Here is a 20,466-nt window from a genome sequence, read left to right on the forward strand (position 1 = left end):
GCTCGGGAAGTGCTTCGCTATGAAGGACCTCAGAGAGGCTTCCTATATTTTGGGAATAAGGATAGTAAGAGAAAGAAGTAAGAGACTAATAGGACTTAGTCAGAATACTTACTTAGAGAAGGTACTAAAACATTTTAGTATGGAAAACTCGAAGAAGGGAGAATTACCGATACAAAGCAATGCCAAGTTGAGTAAGACTCAAAGCCCGAGTACCGAAGCCGAGATAGCTGAAATGAGCCGAGTTCCATACGCTTCCGCAGTAGGCTCAATCATGTATGCTATGACTTGTACTCGCCCTGATGTAGCCTTTGCTTTGAGCATGGTTAGTAGATATCAAGGGAATCCTAGCAAAGCCCATTGGGTTGCGGTGAAGAATATCCTTAAGTACCTTCGGAGGACGAAGGAATGGTTCTTAGTCCTTGGAGGGAGTGATGAGTTGAAGGTGCGAGGGTATAGTGACGCCAGTTTTCAGACCGACAGGGACAACTACCGTTCGCAGTCGGGCTGGGTCTTTACCCAGAATGGAGGAGCAGTAACTTGGAAAAGCTCCAAGCAGGAAACCGTAGCTGATTCAATGTGCGAATTAGAGTACATCGCAGCGAGCGAAGCGTCGAAGGAGGCAATATGGCTAAAGAACTTCATTGGAGATCTTGGAGTTGTACCTTCCATAAAGGAGCCTATGGAGATTTTCTGTGATAATGAAGGTGCGGTTGCCTTGACCAAGGAACCGAGAGATCATGGTAGATCGCGACATATCGACAGAAAATATCACTTTATTAGACATCGTGTAGAAGAAGGACAACTCGTAGTGAAGAGAATATCATCAGAAGATAACCCAGCAGATCCGCTTACAAAGGGGCTAAGTAGGGTTAAGCATTTGCAGCATGCTAGGAGTATTGGGCTGAAGGATGATATTAGCATAGATTAGATAGTATTAGAAACGTGTAATAGATAAATGTAATTAACATTTGATGATAAAATAAAGGAGTTTTATTTATAAGTAATGTTACTGTCTGATGTTAATTGTTTAACTATTGTTTCACTTTGCATGTTTTGACTTCCAGAATAATTGAGTTTATTAAGAATAATCGAATTGTTCAAATAGTCCACAATCGCTCATATGTCAGAAGTAGATATGAATGAAGATTGTTATGAATAGGTGTGTAGAGTGTCTAAATGGTGTTAGACATAGCAAAAGATTGTTGCAACGTTCATGAGTGCTTATGAACTAGGTTTGAGCATTGGAACAAACCCACGCTTGCTAGAATCACCTTATGGAATGTGATAGTAAATGGGTGATCGCAAGACGATAATATCATATAGTCTTAAAACCTAGATATATGGGTTGTTATTGGTTAATTGATTGTACATTGATAATGTGAAAACGCATTGGTAACTCGATGTTATAAAACACATTGTTGTGTGTAGTTGGTTAATGAATAAGTAAATGCGTATAAGTCGAAGTTTATCTGTAACTTTTATCCTTTGAAGGAAAAAGTGATATCTCGGCCGCTCGATGATTTGATTTGACTTATGTGTCGGGCCTGGTCAGAACTGAATTGATGTGTTCGATTGAGTTCTATGTCAAATAAATCGGAAATCGAGAAACCAAATGCTAGACTAACTACTCCATAGTGTTGTCAGCATGATATCTAACAGAGGACTGTACGATCCCTTATCTAAAGGACAAGATTGATTAGATCAGAGTTTGACAGCGTCTTTGAGAGCTACGATTGCAAATCGGAATGTACCTGCGCATATAGTTACTAGACTTATCCAAGTGGGAGACTGTTGGAATAGTGTCTAGGGCTGCAACTATATTAGGCAAGTATTTGACCCGATTGTGCATGGTCCTTTTGGGTTGCCTTCACCATAGCAACTTGGTACGATGATTTATTATGAGAGAATAGATATTATTAATATATTATGAGAATAATATAAGGAAAAATAATATAGTTATTTGATTAATATAAGTCATAGATTAATTAGTATTAATTTGGTGACTTAAGGAGATTAATTAAATAAGAGGGTATAAACTATCAATTGCTTGATAGTTAAACTTTAGACTGTAAATCCTTATTGGATAAAGGGTTGGACGAATTCTACGCTAGGATAAGCCCTAAATTCGTCTAAGGCTATCTTTGGTAAAGATTTGGATGACTCTAAGAGATGATTATCCAACTAGGGTTTAAGTTGTAACCCTTAAGGAGTCTACAAGTATAAATAGACCCTATGGTTGAAGGAATTCGACACATCTTCTAAAGTAAGGATACTCTGGTCGAATTCCATCCCCTCTCCTCTCTCTCAAATCATCCTCTTTGCTAGTTGGTGTTTGTAAGCCATTATAGGAGTGACAATTGTGACGCTAGAGCTCCAAGACAACAAGATCAAACAAGAGAATGAAAGGTATGTTTCTAGTTCTGATTTTGTGTTGTTCTTACACCTAATAAGTTATTAGAAGCCTTGGATTCAAAGCATGTTTAATAGAGAAACCTAGATCCAAGCATTAGGGTTTGTATGCGCACTTAGGAATGTTCTTATGTACAAAACCCATCACTAACAGCCTTTTAAGAATCCTTGTTTGGAATCCTCCTCTTCTCTACAATAAATGCACCAAAGATCTCAAATAATGGCTAAATACTCTCTCAAAAGCACAATGGGACCATTAGGGTTTTTCACAGGGAAGGGAAGCAAATGGGGAGCCTCAAATGAATCTATAAGTGTCCTTATATAGGCCCCAAACCCAGGGATTTAGGGTTTCCTACCACAGCGCCTACTCGACGAGTCGACTCTCGGACTCGTCGAGTAGATCATTAATCCCACGTGGCCACACTCGACTCTACTCGATGAGTTGTAGCACCAACTCGTCGAGTTGCTCAATAAACCTTAAAAATAAATAAGTAAAATAATATACCTGGGAATCCATATGTTACATTGTCGAATATATTGCTTTCAAGTAGGAAGAAGCGTTCAATTGTCTATCTTATTTCCAGATTACATGCAACTATGTATCAGTCTGGTAATGCATCAATATTAGAAAAGGCTTTAAAGTGTTTTGTGTATATAGACTAGTTCATTTATTACTATGTGTTGTTATATATATATATATATATATATATATATATATATATATATATATATATATATATATATATATATAACAACACATAGTAATATATATATATATATATATATATATATATATATATATATATATATATATATAAGGGAGAATGATTAACGTGTTCCTTTAGGTTGTTGGGATGACTTGATGGGTTTGGATAAGCTAAAAACAATCTTTTTTATAAAAACAATTTTAACGGCAAATGGAAGACTTTTAAAATAAGTAGTTTATTTTTAGATCATTTTAACAAAACCACCAAGAGAATCCAAATACATGAACTAGAAAGATAATAACTGACATTGGAAGTTAAGGAGATAACTTTTGAATCCTTTGATCCCACATGGAATTGGGGAGTTGATGAAGATAGCAAAAAACAAAAGAAATAGTTTCTCTACAATGTATCCACCATCAAGAGTAAAATACTTGGAATGTTAGTTCCATTCTTATATGAAGTACTTCTTAAGCCTTTAAGAGCTTGTGACAAATAAGTATTAAAGGAGAAGCACTTTTAAGCACCGACACTTGCAACAACTTCAAAAGAAACGCAATAAGAGAGCATTTAAGACACACTACATTTTTGGAGAATAGAAGGGAAGAAAGTAAAAGACTGGTCTCAAATGCAAGCCCCATGTAGTTCTTTTATAGTCCCATGAAATTCAAGAGTTACCCCGTTTAATAATGTAAAGTAATCACTAGACATTAGAGCATGGGGAACAAAGGAGGGAGGTTCACAAGCAACTACCCATGCCTTATACAACTTTCGGTCATGGGTAAAAAGAATAGACAAAATCTTTGTCTAGTTTCTCCAACTAGATAAAGGTAAATAAAGGTGTGGTATCATTTATTCCTTTGTCTCAAACATCATGTTGAACATGAGAAGTGGATCACAATCAATCTTATGTTGTTTTCAACTTTTAGTAAGGCCTTAGATTTCTAACTCAAGAAATAAGAGGAACGGATCCCATCTTGACTACATATGCCTATCATGTAGTTCATGATATACCCAAATGTTGCCTTTATAGTTGCCTTTTATGGAACAATGTTAAACCATGTCAAAGCACAACAATTGCTACACTAAACCCCTAAATATGTATCTCAGGTCAAAGAATACAAAGATACTACATTGATAAAAGCATCACTTATGAGAACGATCCATAAGGTGATTTTAATGCGGGTAATGTCAAATACTTTTTCTCCAATCATGTACCTATGAAGTTGGTGGCAACACTTTCTATTTTCATCTGCATGAAAATCAACCAATCCATTCATATTAGTCTTACCTTGTATATGCTCCCACAACTATGGGCATTAAGAAAAACTAAGTTATTCAAGGATTAAACATGCTAATATAGAACAAGATAATTATTTAATGAAAAGACTAAATACAATATATCAAACCATAACAATATATGTTGCTTGGACTATTCCAATATCTAAATAGTAAATTTATATCATATCTAGTCAGTTAGAACAACAAGGTGCTATAACACCATCTTAACTTTCATGCTTTAGCTAATGAAGGAACTTGGTCAAGTAGATTCGAAAAACTTTATTTGAATAAACATTGTGAATACTAACCTTTACTGTTTCTTACATATATATATATATATATATATATATATATATACTATGGACATTTAGAAAAACTAAGTTAATCAAGGATTAAACATGCTAATATAGAACAAAATAATTATTTAATGAAAAGACTAAATCCAATATATCAAACCATAAAAATATATATTGCTTGTACTATTCCAATATCTAAATAGTAAATGTATATCAGATCCAATCAGTTAGAACAACAAGGTCCTATAACAGTATTTTAACTTTCATGCTTTAGCTAACGAAGGAACTTGGTCAAGTAGATTTGAGAAACTTGATTTGTATAAACTTTATGAATACTAACCCTTTTGTGTCATATATATATATATATATATATATATATATATATATATATATATATATATATATATATATATATATATATATATATATATATATATATATATATAACACCCGCAGATTTGTGCTAGTCAATAATAAGCGTTAAAAATGATTTTTTTTACCTAAGATAAATAATCTTAACCAAAGTAATACTTATGGTCAAAAATTGTAACCTATTTTATTTAATAAAGAAAAATTATGTAAATATTATATGTTTGATGATTATTATAATATAATAAAATAGGAAAAATCAGTCAAATCGTCCTTAAATTGTAAAAAATAAGTGCGACAAAACACACACACACACACATATATATATATATATATATATATATATATATATATATATATATATATATATATATATATATATATAATATTTAGAAAGTACACGTCTTCCCGATTCCAAAAATATAAATTTCGTAGAAATCCGACTCCGTATGAATTAGATATAATTTTTATAAGATATAAAAGTCAGCCACGCACAACGAATGTATAACGTAAAAAGCTACAAAGAGAATGGTTGACTTTTAGTTAATGAGACCAAAAAGAAAATCATAGTACTACTTAAAATAGGAATTTTGAGAAATTGAATTCAAAAAACGAAGTTCATACGAGAGAGTTATGATTTTAGCAAAATCATTTAATTTTATAAAAATACGATCAAAAATATAAATTCAAAATTAGTCAGCGGAGTCTAAACGAAAGTTGTAGATCTTGTCGATAACTACCCGTGGATACAAAGAACATCAAAAACGGAGTTCGTATGAATGAATTATAATTTTTAATAACACATTTACATATTAAAAAAAGTGTAAATCATATACATATATATATATATATATATATATATATATATATATATATATATATATATATATATATATATATATATATATATATATATATATATATATATATATATATATATATATATATAACATTAGAAAGGTATCGAAGATGCGGCCGTTATTTGACTAGTGTTGAGTACTTTCGACATTAGTTTAGTATAAATATCATTAAATCTATTTTAAATAATATTACAAAGGGGTTGTTTAGTCATTTAAGTAAATATAGAGGGTGGTTTTTGAATATTCAATTACTATAAATAATAGCCTATAGGCTCTCATATTTCTTGCACCATTCTCTTGATTCAAGAGTCTTTCTCTTCTTATCCCCTGAGCATTTCGGTCCCTCATGATCCGACTTCTCTTTGTATAGTTTTAGTATAGTAAGATTGTTGGATTAGGTGTCTAAGCCCATAACTATTTTGGTATGTACTTGACCCGGTTATGAGCATGGTCATTTTGGGTTGCCTTCACCATAGCAACTGATAGGATGAACTAAGGAGAAAGATGATTAATTATGATTTATTAATATATTATGTGAATAATATATTAAAAGAGAAATCATATTGCTTAAGTAATATTAGTCAAGAATTAATTAAGAATTGATTTGTGGCTAAAAGAGATTAATTAAATAAAGGGGACTGATACTGTAATAAGATAGTTACAAAGATTGGGCTTAGGATCCATAAAGGAAGCATGGATGAATTCTATACGATAGTCCATATAGAAGTCGTCTAAGGGCCTCCTGGAAGGATCTTTGGGCTGCTTAAGGACTTAGCAACTCGATTAGGGTTTCCTAGTTGAACTCGTCGAGTCCATGTGAACTTGCCGAGTTTATGTGAACTTGTCGAGTCCACTGGGAACTCGACGAGTCTAGTATTGACTCGATGAGTCAAGGCATCAGATGGCAGATTTTTCGGGATTTTGACCTATTTTTGCTTCGAATAATTACGAAAACCATTTTTGATTGATAAAATCTGATTTTTATTGATATGACGTGATTATCCTTGCCTTATATGATAAAATTGATTTATTTGAATTATCTTGCAAGAAATTGAATTAGGTCAAATTTAGATAATCACCAATTATTTGATTAATTGAATTGTTTGTAATTTGATCTAGATAGTTTTGAAAAGTTTCAAAACTTACCCTCAAGTTTTGGAATTTAAAATTTTTGAGTAAAAAGTTTAATTTTGAAATATTTAAATTCTAAACCCTAAGTTAGAAAAAGTTTCAAAACTTACCCTCAAGTTTTGGAATTTAAAATTTGATTAAAAGTTTAATTTTGAAATATTAAATTCTAAAACCCTAGTATTTTGAAAACTTCAAATTACGCCCATATGGTTTTATTTAGTTAATTAAGTGTATAATTAAAATAGAGCTAATAAATCCATAATGATTTGGTTTGTATTTAATTAAACTAAAAGTATAATTTATTAAAGTAAAGCACCTAGTACTTTCAAAGTGTAAAATACACCCTTACACTATATAAAATTAAAAGTTTAATATTATATATATGAGTAAAGATTCAATCTTACCATTAGTAGGCGTCATTCACAAAACTGGTCTCTAAGGGGTGTTAAAGGAAATTGCCTATAACATGGCGATTGACTCGGTATCCACTCTTACCCACCACACTCTTGACTAGTGGAGGGTAATTAGCCGAACGGGTAGGATAGGACACAACCTTCCATTATAAGTATAATGAAATACGAAGTAACGAAACACTTTTAAACATTCCCAAATCTTAGTTACTTTAGGAAAAATGTGGATTTGGTGCTAATCAATGAAATTGCACAGTGTACCTTATTGGTCGTTAGTGGAGCGTGTGTGGTCAACCGGCACACTAATATGGGACCAATGAATGATGGAAATGGGTAGCTCGTAGACTATTAAATATCAATGAAGCATGTATGGTTAACCGACACATTAACTAGGTGATATGTATCTTTGAGAGTACCAATTTAATTCTTTTAAAACCAAATTTTCAATTTTCGTTTTTCATGGTGGAAATTGGTAAATCATCATTTACCTACCTTCAAGTGTTCTGCAATTTGGATTACGGCATCCCTCTTCCATATTGTAGAATATTTTGTTGGATCCTAGCCTCAATATTTCATATGGGTGCTGTATTGAGGATTTTATTAGCTAACTTGAATTTCTCCCGTTTTGTAGATGTGAAAGTCTATCAACTATGATCTTCCTTAATCCGTTGGAAAAAGTTTTCCGCATGGAGATGATGTTCCATGATGGATTGTGGAAATGGAAATCATTCTTCACTTCCTCCACCTTCTCCAATAATTCTCCTTGACCCACGAGCTCGAAGACTTGAAAAGTTCAAGGTCATTCAAGCCCTATTGGTAAACAAACACGAAGATGGAAAGTCTGTATGTGCTCATGTCTTGGATATGAAGTTGCATATTGATAGATTGAGAATGTTGGGTGTCGATGTCTCAAGGAAGTTGGCTATTGACTTGGTTCTTCAGTCACTTCCCGAATCATATAGTGAGTTCATTAGATTTACTATGTGATGGACCATGACATGACCCTCATTGATTTAACTTATTTGCTTATTGCTGCTGAATCAACAATGATTTGACACACTGGTTGAGCAAATTTGTCTGATAAATCAATATCCCAACCTTCTATGGGCAATTAGCAACATTGGAAGTCTAGAAATTTTTTATCTACGCAAGAGAAAGGCTGAGTCTGAGATAGTCCCGTGTACCATTCTAGAAGAATCTGTATGTTTCTACTACCAAAATAGGGGGCATTGGTTATGAAGCTGCCCTAGCTACCTGATAGATCTAAGAGATGAGAGAGTCAAGATGTACGACTCTAGATGGGAGAGTCAAGATGTACGACTCTGCTTCAGGTAAAATCCACTATCTAATTCTATTAAGTTTTCTATTTTAGATTCTAAATACATGATGTGATAAGATTATATTTTGATGCTTTGTAGGATCGAAGAAAAAAAAGGAAGCTTAAAGGAAGAAGTGAGCTGAGTCTGATTGTGAAGAAATGGATTTCGATCGCATGATTCGATGACGGATATTTGAGTTGTCACTTAGAGTTATGATAGATTTCTTAGGAATATGTAATAGCTTAGTTTTCATTCGAATTTGCATTGTAAGGACAAGTTTTATGCACCTTTTATAAATAAAATAAAATTTGAGTTTTGTCTTATTTGTATCTTCTTGCAATGTCATTTATGAAAATTGTTGCTTGTGTGTTTCTATTATAAGCAATATTAAGTGGATGTGATTCTTAGCTATGTTATTTATGGTAGTGTCGAAATTTTCTAAGGAAAGATTCCCATAGCCCAAGTTTCAATTGGACAGAAGATTGGAATCATATTATTTGAGTCAAGTGATGTATGGAAATCTTGGTACTTAAAAAATTAAGATTAATTCCTTGGTCACATAAGTATGTGAGTGAAGTGAAAGACTAAGGATATATGGTACGCAATGTTATGCACAGGTCAAGTCCACCACAAGTAACAATAAGATTATTTGTCATGATTTAATAAAAGTCTACTAAATGTGGTTACGCTTACAAATTAAGTATAATTCTGAATCATTGAAAAGTTTCAATGAATGGCAGAATGAACAAGAAGAATCAATTAGGCAGAAAGATAAAAGTTTATGAAATCTGAAAAGATGGGAGAGTACTTTAGTATCATGTTTTATGATCGTCTTATTGATTATGAAACCATATCACAATTGATCCTCTAAGGACACCTTAGTGCACTAGTGTGGCTAAGAAGAGGAATAGGAAATTGTTGAAATGGTTAAATAAAAAGGTGAATCATATTTTGTTCTAAAATCAAGTCTTAGATTCATACTCCAAGCTTATGATTTGAGTGACTCATCTTAAGAAGTTTTTACCACACTCATCAAATGTGAAGCAGAAAAATGTTTGTCTTACTCTTGCACGTTTGAAATTGGTAAGTTGTGATGTCTTGGATAAGAAAAAGACCAACTAAGACCAATTGTGTGTAGTGTTTGTCTTGATGAAAATCTTCACTAACTCCTGAATATTTGTTTGTCAAGAAATGTTTCTTGACAAGAGAATCTTATATGTCAAGAGGTCAGTGGGAGTTTAAACGATCTTGAAAAGGTTCTAGAACTAATCAAGAGTAAACCAATTAGACACTAGCACACGACTTGAGCTTTGTAACCTATCGTGTTGACATATTCTTGTTTTTGTGCCATTCCAGTAAAGTTACTTATGCATATGAGCTCTACGAGTTCTCAATAGACTGCATAAAGGCTAGCACCTTGTTCAATGAAAGTACATTGACTAGTATATGTGAGCTGCTAAATAACTTGGAAGCAATGGTGGGACCCTTGATGGCAAGAAATTAAGAATGAATAAGTTCAGTCCATATGAGTTTGGATTTGTCTTAACCATTGTCTTACAATTATGGTTATGAAAATTCACATGGATAGCAATACATACACCATAAATTCTAAGTGATAAGGTTTCTCTCCGCTTCATGAAAATGATTGTGAGGAAACGCTTTCACTACGCGAGATTTTAAGGAGATAAACATTGTGATATTCGCATTCTCAAATTCGATTATGATTACGGAATCCCTCTTCATAGTTTGAATTGTGAGAAATGGCAATAAGTCTGAATATTCGGGACTTACTATTGTAGGTTCTGAAATAGTTTAGACACACATGTGAACTATCTAAGGAAAGGTGTATGAGTTTGAGAAGCTTAGATAAAAGCTTATCGAAGCATATCGTATTAGAAATATGAACTTTGGAAGTCATATATTATTGATTTCTAGAAGTCGAACTGTTTTCTGAATACGTGCAAAGCTAGTGGGAGCATAAATGTTATGCTGGTATGTATATAATTATTATGTTAGTGGGAGCATGATTATTATTTTAAGTGTTACAAGTTAGCAATATTAATTATAGAAAACAAAGGTTTCACTTTGCAAAGTTGCATGGGTTGAAAAGTTGTTTTGCTATAATTAAGGGAGAGAATATTATACTTCATTTCAAATCTAAAAGCTTATATCGATAAATATTAGTAGAATTTAGTCAAAAGACATATATGAATGTTATGTTGAAAAGGTTTAACATAGGGGCATTCTATATATGGCAATATTATCGCAAGAAATTGGTAAAGTATCATGTTTTTTATTATGAATCGTGTCCTGTACAATTCGGATATAGGATCGATAACATATGCTATAATATTCGACTGTTCTAAATTTTCCAAATTCCTAGGGAATTAAGAGGGAAAAAGGACTGGAACCGGATTTGACTAAAATAATTAAACAACTGTTAAGGACGATCTAAGGTTCGCTGAGGATTGGTCGCTTGTGGACAGTTGGAAGTATAGTAATGGATGGAACATATTGACATTATTATGAATAGATAAGACTCTATTTAGAATGAGTTTTCGTATGGAAAATGTGGAAATGTTTCCATATTGGGAGTTGGACATTAAGAATCTATGTCTAGATTAGAAACTTTTATGCAAGAAGAATGTTCAAAAGGAATGTACTTTGAATGTGAGACTCCGTATCTATGGAATTGTCTTGTGATAAATAGAGAAATTTGTAATTTCATTGGAAAAGTCTTGGTAACTTTGGCTCTATGATATTATAAAAGGATCATTGCATAAAGTGTTAGAATCTAGCATATTTGGATAGTGGCAAGAATTTGATATTCTTACACTAGTGATAAGGATTAGGAATTGTGAAATGAGCATCATTGGAAATGTTTTCAATTGATCTATTTCACAAAGTAATGACCATAGGTAAACATAGTGTGCATGCTTTGAGCATGGGACAATTGTTGTTCTAATTCAAGTTATAAGTTGATTATCCGAAACATTATAGAATGAATAATGAGTAATCCATATGGTGATTAAATAAAGGTGTTTTATTTATACTCAAACGTTTTGGGGCCATATAGTATTAGTATTATTCTCATGTTTCACTTTTCATGTTTTGACTTCCCGAATAATAAGATTATTCAAACCATCCATATTTGATAAATACTTTGGAAGTAGGTATTGAAGCTAGACTGTCATGAATCTGACTATAGATTATCTGAAGCATTTTAGACATAGCAAAAGTTTAATGCAGTGTTCATGAGTACTCCTAAATAAGATTTGAGTATTGGATTAAACCCACGCTCACCTGAATCACTTCATGGATTTTTATCATCGGTCATTAGTGAGACAATAATATCTTATATTCTTGAAACAGAGACGTGTGAGTTGTAATTTACAAGTCGATTGCACATTGACAATATGTAAACACACCAGTAACTTGGTGTTATAAAACATATTGTTGTGTGTGATTTGATGAGTAGGTACAAGCGAGCATTTGAATCGAAGTTTATCCGTCCCTTTTACCCAAAGTGGGATAAAAGCGATATCTGTGGGCCCCTCAATGATTTAGTGATGATACCCTAAGCGCTTGGCCAAGCCGCGACTAAGTTGATGTGTTCAATTGTAGTCTGTTGTTATTCGTTATAAATCGGAAATTGGGAAACAACACATATACTGAGAGAATGATTATAATACATGTCTCATGTCTATACGATATCTAAAATAGAGGAATATATGATCACTTATCTAAGGGACGTGTTACTGATAAGATCAGAGTTGTCATCGACTTTTGAAAGCTACGATTATTGATCAGGTTCTGAAGTCGTACATGCAAAATAGTTATTAGACTTATCCAAGTGGGAGACTGTTGGATTAGGCATCTGAGCCCATAACTATTTTGATATGTACTTGACCCAATTATGAGCATGGTACTTTTGAGTTGCCTTCACCATAGCAACTGATAGGATAAACGAAGGAGAAAGAGGATTAATTATGATTTATTAATATAATATGTGAATAATATACTAAAAGAGAAATCATATTGTTTAATTAATATTATTAGTCAAGAATTAATTTTTTGGCTAAAAGAGATTAAGTAAATAAAATGGATCGATATTGTAATTATAAGATAATTACAAAGATTGGGCTTAGGATCCATAAAGGAAGCATGGACAAATTCTATATGAGCGTCCATATAGAAATCGTCCAAGGGCCTTCTGGAAGGATCTTTGGGCTGCTTAAGGACTAAGCAGCTGGATTAGGGTTTCCTAGTTGATAACCCTAGAAGCCTAAGTATAAAAGGATCCCTTAATCCTCCAAAAACATGTCCAACCTTCTAAGAGAAACCCTAGGATGTTTTTGGTGCCTCCTCCCTCTCTCCTTATTCTTCTTGTTGCTTATGGTGCCTGTGACTCCATTACAGGTGCAACATTTGAGGCACTAAGATTTCAGAAGTCAAGTTCAAGAAGGTTATTGATTGTTATTGCTACATAACAATCAAGGTAAGTTCTAAACCCTTATTCATATGTTAATTCGATTATTATATGATAGATCTAGTGTTTATGAGCTTTGGATGAATATTGCATGTATATTAGTCAAACTAGATCCAAAGCTTTAGGGTTTGCATGTACACCATAAGATTGATGTAGTGCTCAAAACCCATCAAAGGTGAGCGCTGAAGCGCTGCAAGAAACTTTCTTAGAAAGATTCAGCGACGAAGTTCTCCCCCTTTAGAGCCTGACTCCTAGCAAAAAGCCCCTTGTAAGTAAGTTATGCTTACCCTATTTTAAATATAGATTATATTTAAAATTAGTATTGTTATTATGAACTTATAATAAATATTTTGGCTATTATTATGACTTATATAAGTGTCGTTATAATATCTTTTGAACTACTCGCGATACGGGGAATCTAGTTTAAAGGGCCGCATAGGGTTGTTGGATTTCAGAAGTGCTATATGCCAAAATGCTCCCGCCCTCTGGTGTTTTATGTCTGGCCCCTGTCTGTACAAAAGGGTTGGAAAATCTTTTTTAAACGCGTATATAATAATAATAATGCTAAGACTAATAATTAGTCACGGTATATATTAGACTAAAATCTAGTGGTAATAATACTAGGTTTCGTCCAAGGATATTATATTGTTAAGAAGCGAAGCGTTATTCGAGTTTGAAATCATCACTTTAACAAGTGAGTGCATAGTTACTTTCATATTACACATAGATATGAAGTATTTAATATAAATTATGTGCTATGTGTGCATATTATATGTGTTTTTGATATCTATGCTGGATGAACAAAAATATACATGTTTTATGTGTCTTGACCTATATATGTATTTTATACCTATAATTATGATGGGTAAAAGATGGGTAGATTAAAGATGAGATAAATGATGAGCTATGAAAGATGAGATGAATGAGGAGCGATGATATATGAATGGTAAAATATGGTAAGAAGTGATGAACCAAGCGATGACCTTGTCATCTAGCAGAGTATAGATGACAACCACAGACAGTCCAGTGGAACACTAGCAGGATCGCAACCTGTAGGTGTTGTGAACAATGTGTTCTCCCGATGTACACTAAAAACCCATTGACATGTATTGCGGGTGGACTCGCGAAAATAATAATATCGATAAATGAGATAAACCCTGGCAGCTATTGACTTAGCGCCTGTTGGATGAACCCTAGTAACTATGGACTTAGTGTCTAATATATAAAACTTGGCAATGATGGACTTCAAACCTATTCCTTAGGACAATCCTTAGGAATAAAAAATGAGGGATAGACGATTCATAGAGGAGATACTTAAGAATAAAGAAGATAATATGGATGGGTAAATGGGTTAATTGTTTGACAATGAAACATAATCATTATATTATTGTGGGTTGAAAACCCTATGTACTCACTAGGTTTCCCAACATAACCCACTCAGTTTATTTGTATCACAAGTGTCGATATAAAGTTACACTGCACCAAGAGATTGAAGAGATGTAGATCACTTGTGTAAATGAATGTAAGTTTTGTTCATTCTTATGTTTCTGTATTGACGATTGATATGTGCATATTTAGCCATGTGTTTAGTATATATTTTTATCAATTATTAACTAATTATTTTCATAATATGGACAAAAGGTACATAATAATGTCTAAATTATATTTTCAGTCCAGAAGACATGCTTGGAAGCAAAAAGGAAGAAGGAGAAGCAATTAGAAGCTGGAGAATGAAGAAAGGAGAACAAACCTGGAGCTACTCGACAAGTCCAGAAGCTACTCGGCGAGTTCCAATGAATGTTCGCGAAGTATCCAGAATCCTTTCCGTACACGTATTTCTCAAAGGAACTCGGTGAGTTGGATACCTACTCACCGAGTTGCCCTTGTTTTGAGATAATTATAAATAGAAGATCTAATTCTGAATTGAAGAGTTTTTGGGCTGCTCTGGAGAATAACTTGCAAATGAGGAAACCCTTGGAGACCTGAAGAACCCTAATCTTTGATCTTTAGAAGACTCAAGGAGAATTAGGTTAAATTTTCCACTTATTCTTAGAAGTGAATGATGTTTAGATCAACTAAATTCGTTTTTAGCTTCTTGTTTACTGTAATCATAAGCTGAATTTTTTGTAGTTTCTGTTTAGGAAAGACCAAATTACTCCTATGATTTGATTTATACTTTGATTGATTGATTATTGGTGATTTTATTAAGTTAAGTTTGTTAAGGACCCTTATGCATTAACCATAACTATTTTCTGTTAATTGGAAGACAATTAGGCTGCTTGAACATCTCTTAATTGTTAACCTCATATGATTTATGTGAACACTTTATTATATGCCTAGGATTAGTGAATATGAAACTAGGATTAATTAGAGAATGGGTAAATTAATGTGTGAGCTTGTTTTAGAAACCAACAAACAAGAGGTTAGTTGAATTACTAATTTGATTAATAAATTACAAATCTTATTTAATCCAAATAGTTGAACTAGGGAATTAATTAGTTTAAACACTTGATCACTGCTTGAATTGATTGATTTTCTAAGGGTTGGTAATAGGGAATGCGAATATAATTACTATAGTTGGTAACTAATAACAATTAATTTATTACTTTATTATAAAATTAACCATATGAGTGAATTGGTTGGACCTAAACAGAAACCCTTTTATTAAATTTGGTGAATTTTTACTTGCTTTTAGTTGATTAGTTAATTACCTGTTAGGTGGTGTGTTTATGTTTCTAGTCTTGTAAAACTAGAGAAAACCCTTTACTTTTATTATTTGTTTAGTTAAAATTAGTTATTAGTTTAATTTCCGTTCCGTGAGTTCGACACGCTACTTATTCAACTATACCACTAAAAGACAGGTTCACTGCCTTTGTGTACTAAATTTATATTTTTAGAGTAGGAATAAAATCAGTGCATTTTACACACATCAAGTTTTTGGCGCTGTTGAAGGGGAACGGTTCAAAAAGTTATTTTTAGTAATTTAGTAATTAGGTTAAGTTTTATTAATTATTAGTTTTTGTTCGTTTTTATTTGATTTTATCTATTTTAGAGTGTTACACAGTGAACTCACCGAGTGCAGTCAACCCTACTCGGCGAGTCCACTACTGATTGGCAGTTTAGTTTTATTTTCGTTCTGTTTCATTTTTTTTTGTTATTTTTGCACGTTTTTCTTATTTTTGTTGTAGGATTTACATGACCAGAGGATCCAACACTCCCCGGGTTCCCCCTTTTGAAGACCCAGAATCCGCGTTGAGGAATAACAAAGGCAAGGACGTTGAAAGCTTGAATACACCTAAGAAGTCACGTTTGACTAGCTTGAAGATGATTTTTGGGAAGAAGAAGAGCAAGAAACCAGGAGAGAACAGCAATAGAAAGAGCGAAGAAAGTAAGCTAGAAGATATTGAAGACAATCCAAAAGAAGCCGAATTTGAATATGACTACGAAACCGAATACGAAGAGGAAAGCGATCAAGAAGGAGACTTGGACAACACCATGGCAGACATCGATGAAGTCCCCATGGGCGAATGGAAGAAGAGGATACGAGATGATATCAGTCTGGGACTTGTGCAACCCGCAATTGCCACATTTGAGCTTAAGGTTCACATACTTGGTAAACTCAAAGAGATCCCCTTCTACGGAAAATACCACGAAGATGCTTACAAACACTTGGATGAAGTCAATGATGTAGCTGATTATTTTAATGTTCCAAATGTGCCTCGCGAAACTCAGCTACTTCGCATGCTTCCGGTTACATTGAAGGGGGTTGCAAAGGATTGGCTCAAGTCACTTCCCCTCGGATCCATCACTACATGGGCTAAGATGAAAGAAGAGTTTATTGATCAATTTTGCCTACCCTCCAAGATATCTAAGTTAAAGAAAGCCATAGATAACTTTGAACAACAAGCTGGAGAATCACTTTATGAGGTTTGGGAGAGGTACACAAGTTTATTAAGGAATTGCCCACGTCATGATCTTGATAGTCAACAAGAAGTCTCCATTTTCTATGATGGAGTGAATGTAACAACAAGGAAATTACTTGACTCGCAAGGTGCACTCACAAAGAAAGCACCCCCAGTGATAAAGCAAGTAATTGAAGAATTCTCTAAGCATTCTAGAGAATACCACAATCCAAGGAATGATGTGCGAGGGGATTCACTTATGTTGCTTCAGAAGATTTGTCAGCAATTATGGCTATGTTGAAAACCATGGATCGGAGGATGGATAAAATGGATCAGACAATACATGCTATTCGGGTGGGATGTCAGAATTGCAATGGACCTCATCTTACTAGAGATTGTGACTTGGATGAGAACGGGAATAAGAAGGTGAAAGTGTGCTACTTAAGTGGTGACAAATATGATGATGATTGGCGAAAAACCACGAAAGTGTGGCTTCCTTATGATGAGTACAAAGAAGGCTAAAGAGGAGAAGTATAAACAAAAAGGGAGAGGTTTTTACCAAAAGGAGGAGCCGGCGCAAGAAAGAAAACCAAGTTTGGAGGAAATGCTTACTAAATTTGTAGGTATTTTAGAAAAGAGACACAATGACCATGATGCTGCAATACAAGAGACAAGAAAAATACTTAGAAATCAACAAGCATCTATCCACAACATTGAGACGCACCTGGGGCAACTTGCTCAACAAATTAATCAAAGATCACCGGGAGAAATTCCTAGTAAAACCGAAAACAACCCACGTGGCGCACATATAAATATCGTGACAAGTAGAAGTGTGTAGATAATTACCCCTCTGGCCCCTATTCAGAATGAAGATCCTAAGAGGTTACAAAATTAGGATGCAGAAAAACAGAGCCAAAATCAAAGTCAGTTGAACTCAGACTCTACTCGCCGAGTCCAGAATATGGACTCAACGAGTCCGATGCCTGATCAGAAAAGTCAGCCTCCTACGAAGCCATATCAGCCTCCATTGCCATATCCAACCCGAGCTAAGAAAGAAAAGAATGAAGAAGACTACTAGAAGTTTCTACACCACATAAAGGCTTTTCAAATTAATATACCATTCATCGAAGCAGTTGCACAAATGCCGAAATATGCCAAATTCCTCAAGGAGCTTCTAACCAATAGAAGGAAGATGGAAGAAGTAAAGGAAGTGGTTCTTAATGAGAATTGCTTAGCTGCCATGTTGAAAAAATTACTGAAGAACAAGGGTGACTCGGGAAGCTTAACATTGCCTTGCCAATTTGGGAATTTGGTCACCATTCATGCTTTGGCTGATTCGGGAGAAAGTGTAAATCTCATGCCATATTCATTTTTCAAGAAATTAGATCTCCCGGAGCCATGGCCAATTCAAATGGTAATCTACTTAGAAAATAAAACGGTTACATTCCCAAGAGGAATATGCGAAGATCTATTGGTGAAGGTTGATAAGTTCGTGTTCCCCGCGGATTTTATAATTTTGGACATGGAAGTGGATCCTCAAGTCTCGATCATCCTTGGAAGACCTTTCCTTAACACCACAAGCGCTATAGTTGACATGCGGGATTCAGAACTTACTCTACGGGTGGGAGATGAATCAATCACTTTCGGGGTTGATCAAGATATGAAGCATGCAAGGAATAGTGATGACACGACACTTTCGATTGATATGTTGGATGAATTAATGGAGGAATGGAATAATGAAGAACCAAACAAGTCCACCATAACCTTTGATGAAGAACTTGATGCTGAAAGAGACCTAATGGAAATAGAGAGACTGCTGGAAGAAGCTGAGCAGCCTACTCGCCAAGTAGCCCCAATCTACTTGCCGAGTCCATTTGAATAACCCAGAGTTATCGTGAATTCTGCCCAGGATTCGACGAGTCCATTCACTGGACTCGACGTGTTCACCATGTAGAACATGAAAATTGAGCTAAAATCACTACCAGATCACTTAGAGTACAAGTTTCTTGAAGAAGGCCAACAAAAACCTGTAACTATAGTTGCTGATTTGGCCAAACATGAAAAAGGAAGTCTTGTGGATGTACTAAAGAAGAGGAAAGGTGCTATAGCATGGAAGATTACCGACATCAAAGGAATTATTCCAGCCTATTGTTCTCATAAAATTAACTTAGAAGAGGGGGCTAAACCTGTAGCTCAACACCAAAGAAGACTAAACCCGAACATTCAAGAAGTTGTGAAAAAGGAGGTGGTGAAATTACTAGATGCCAAGATTATATATTCGATTTCTGATAGCCCATGGGTGAGCCCGGTTCAAGTTGTACCAAAGAAAGGAGGAATAACGGTAGTGGCAAATGAAAATAACGAATTAATTCCAACAAAAACGGTTACCGGGTGGCGTGTTTGCATCGACTATCGAAAACAAAATGATGCCACATGCAAGGACCATTTTCCGTTACCATTTATTGACCAAATGCTCAAGAGGCTATCCGGGCATCTTTATTACTGTTTTCTTGATGGTTTTTCAGGTTATTTTCACATCCCAATAGACCCACAAGATCAAGAGAAGACCACTTTTACATGTCCAAGTGGAACATTCGCATATAGACGCATGCCCTTTCGGTTATGCAATGCACCAACTACTTTCCAAAGGTGCATGATGGCCATCTTCCATGACATGATCGAGAAATTTATGGAGGGTTTCATGGATGACTTCTCAGTTTTCGAGTCCTCCTTTGAAGATTTTTTGTCCAACTTGGATTTAATGCTAGCAAGATGTGAGAAGACCAACCTTGTCCTTAATTGGGAGAAGTGTTATTTTATGGTAAAAGAAGGAATTGTGCTGGGACACAAGGGGGTATGAAGTTTTCTAGGCCATGTGGGGTTTTATAAGCGCTTTATTAAATATTTTTCGATATTACAAGGACCTTGACTCAACTACTTTTGAAAGATGCACCATTCAACTTTTCTAAAGAATGTCATGAAGCATTTTATCTACTAAAGGAAAGATTAACTACTACTCATATTATGATAGCATCAAATTGGAATCTTCCTTTCGAACTCATGTGCAATGCTAGTGACTTTACTGTTGGAGTTGTTTTGAGGCAAAGAATTGACAAGCATTTTCAACCTATCTACTATGCAAGTAAGACCTTGAACCTAACACAAGAGAACTACACTACTACAAAGGAGCTACTAGCAGTGGTCTTTGCCTTTGATAAATTTCGCTCATATTTGGTTTTGTCAAAAACCATGGTTTTTACCGTTCATTCTGCCCTTAAGTATCTCTTTACTAAACA

At 34.2% G+C, this 20,466-nt stretch overlaps 1 protein-coding gene across 1 annotated transcript; it reads left to right on the plus strand.

The window, feature by feature from the left end:
* Window positions 1-18,311: 18,311 nt before the first annotated feature.
* LOC145045644 (uncharacterized) lies at window positions 18,312-19,052 on the plus strand. The gene has a single exon (XM_078993970.1). It carries the CDS (start codon window positions 18,312-18,314, stop codon window positions 19,050-19,052), a length of 741 nt encoding a protein of 246 aa, XP_078850096.1.
* Window positions 19,053-20,466: the final 1,414 nt, after the last annotated feature.

Source organism: Lactuca saligna, chromosome 5, assembly GCF_052625555.1.
Source record: "Lactuca saligna cultivar CGN05327 chromosome 5, ASM5262555v1, whole genome shotgun sequence".
In the NCBI taxonomy this organism is placed as follows: domain Eukaryota; kingdom Viridiplantae; phylum Streptophyta; class Magnoliopsida; order Asterales; family Asteraceae; genus Lactuca; species Lactuca saligna.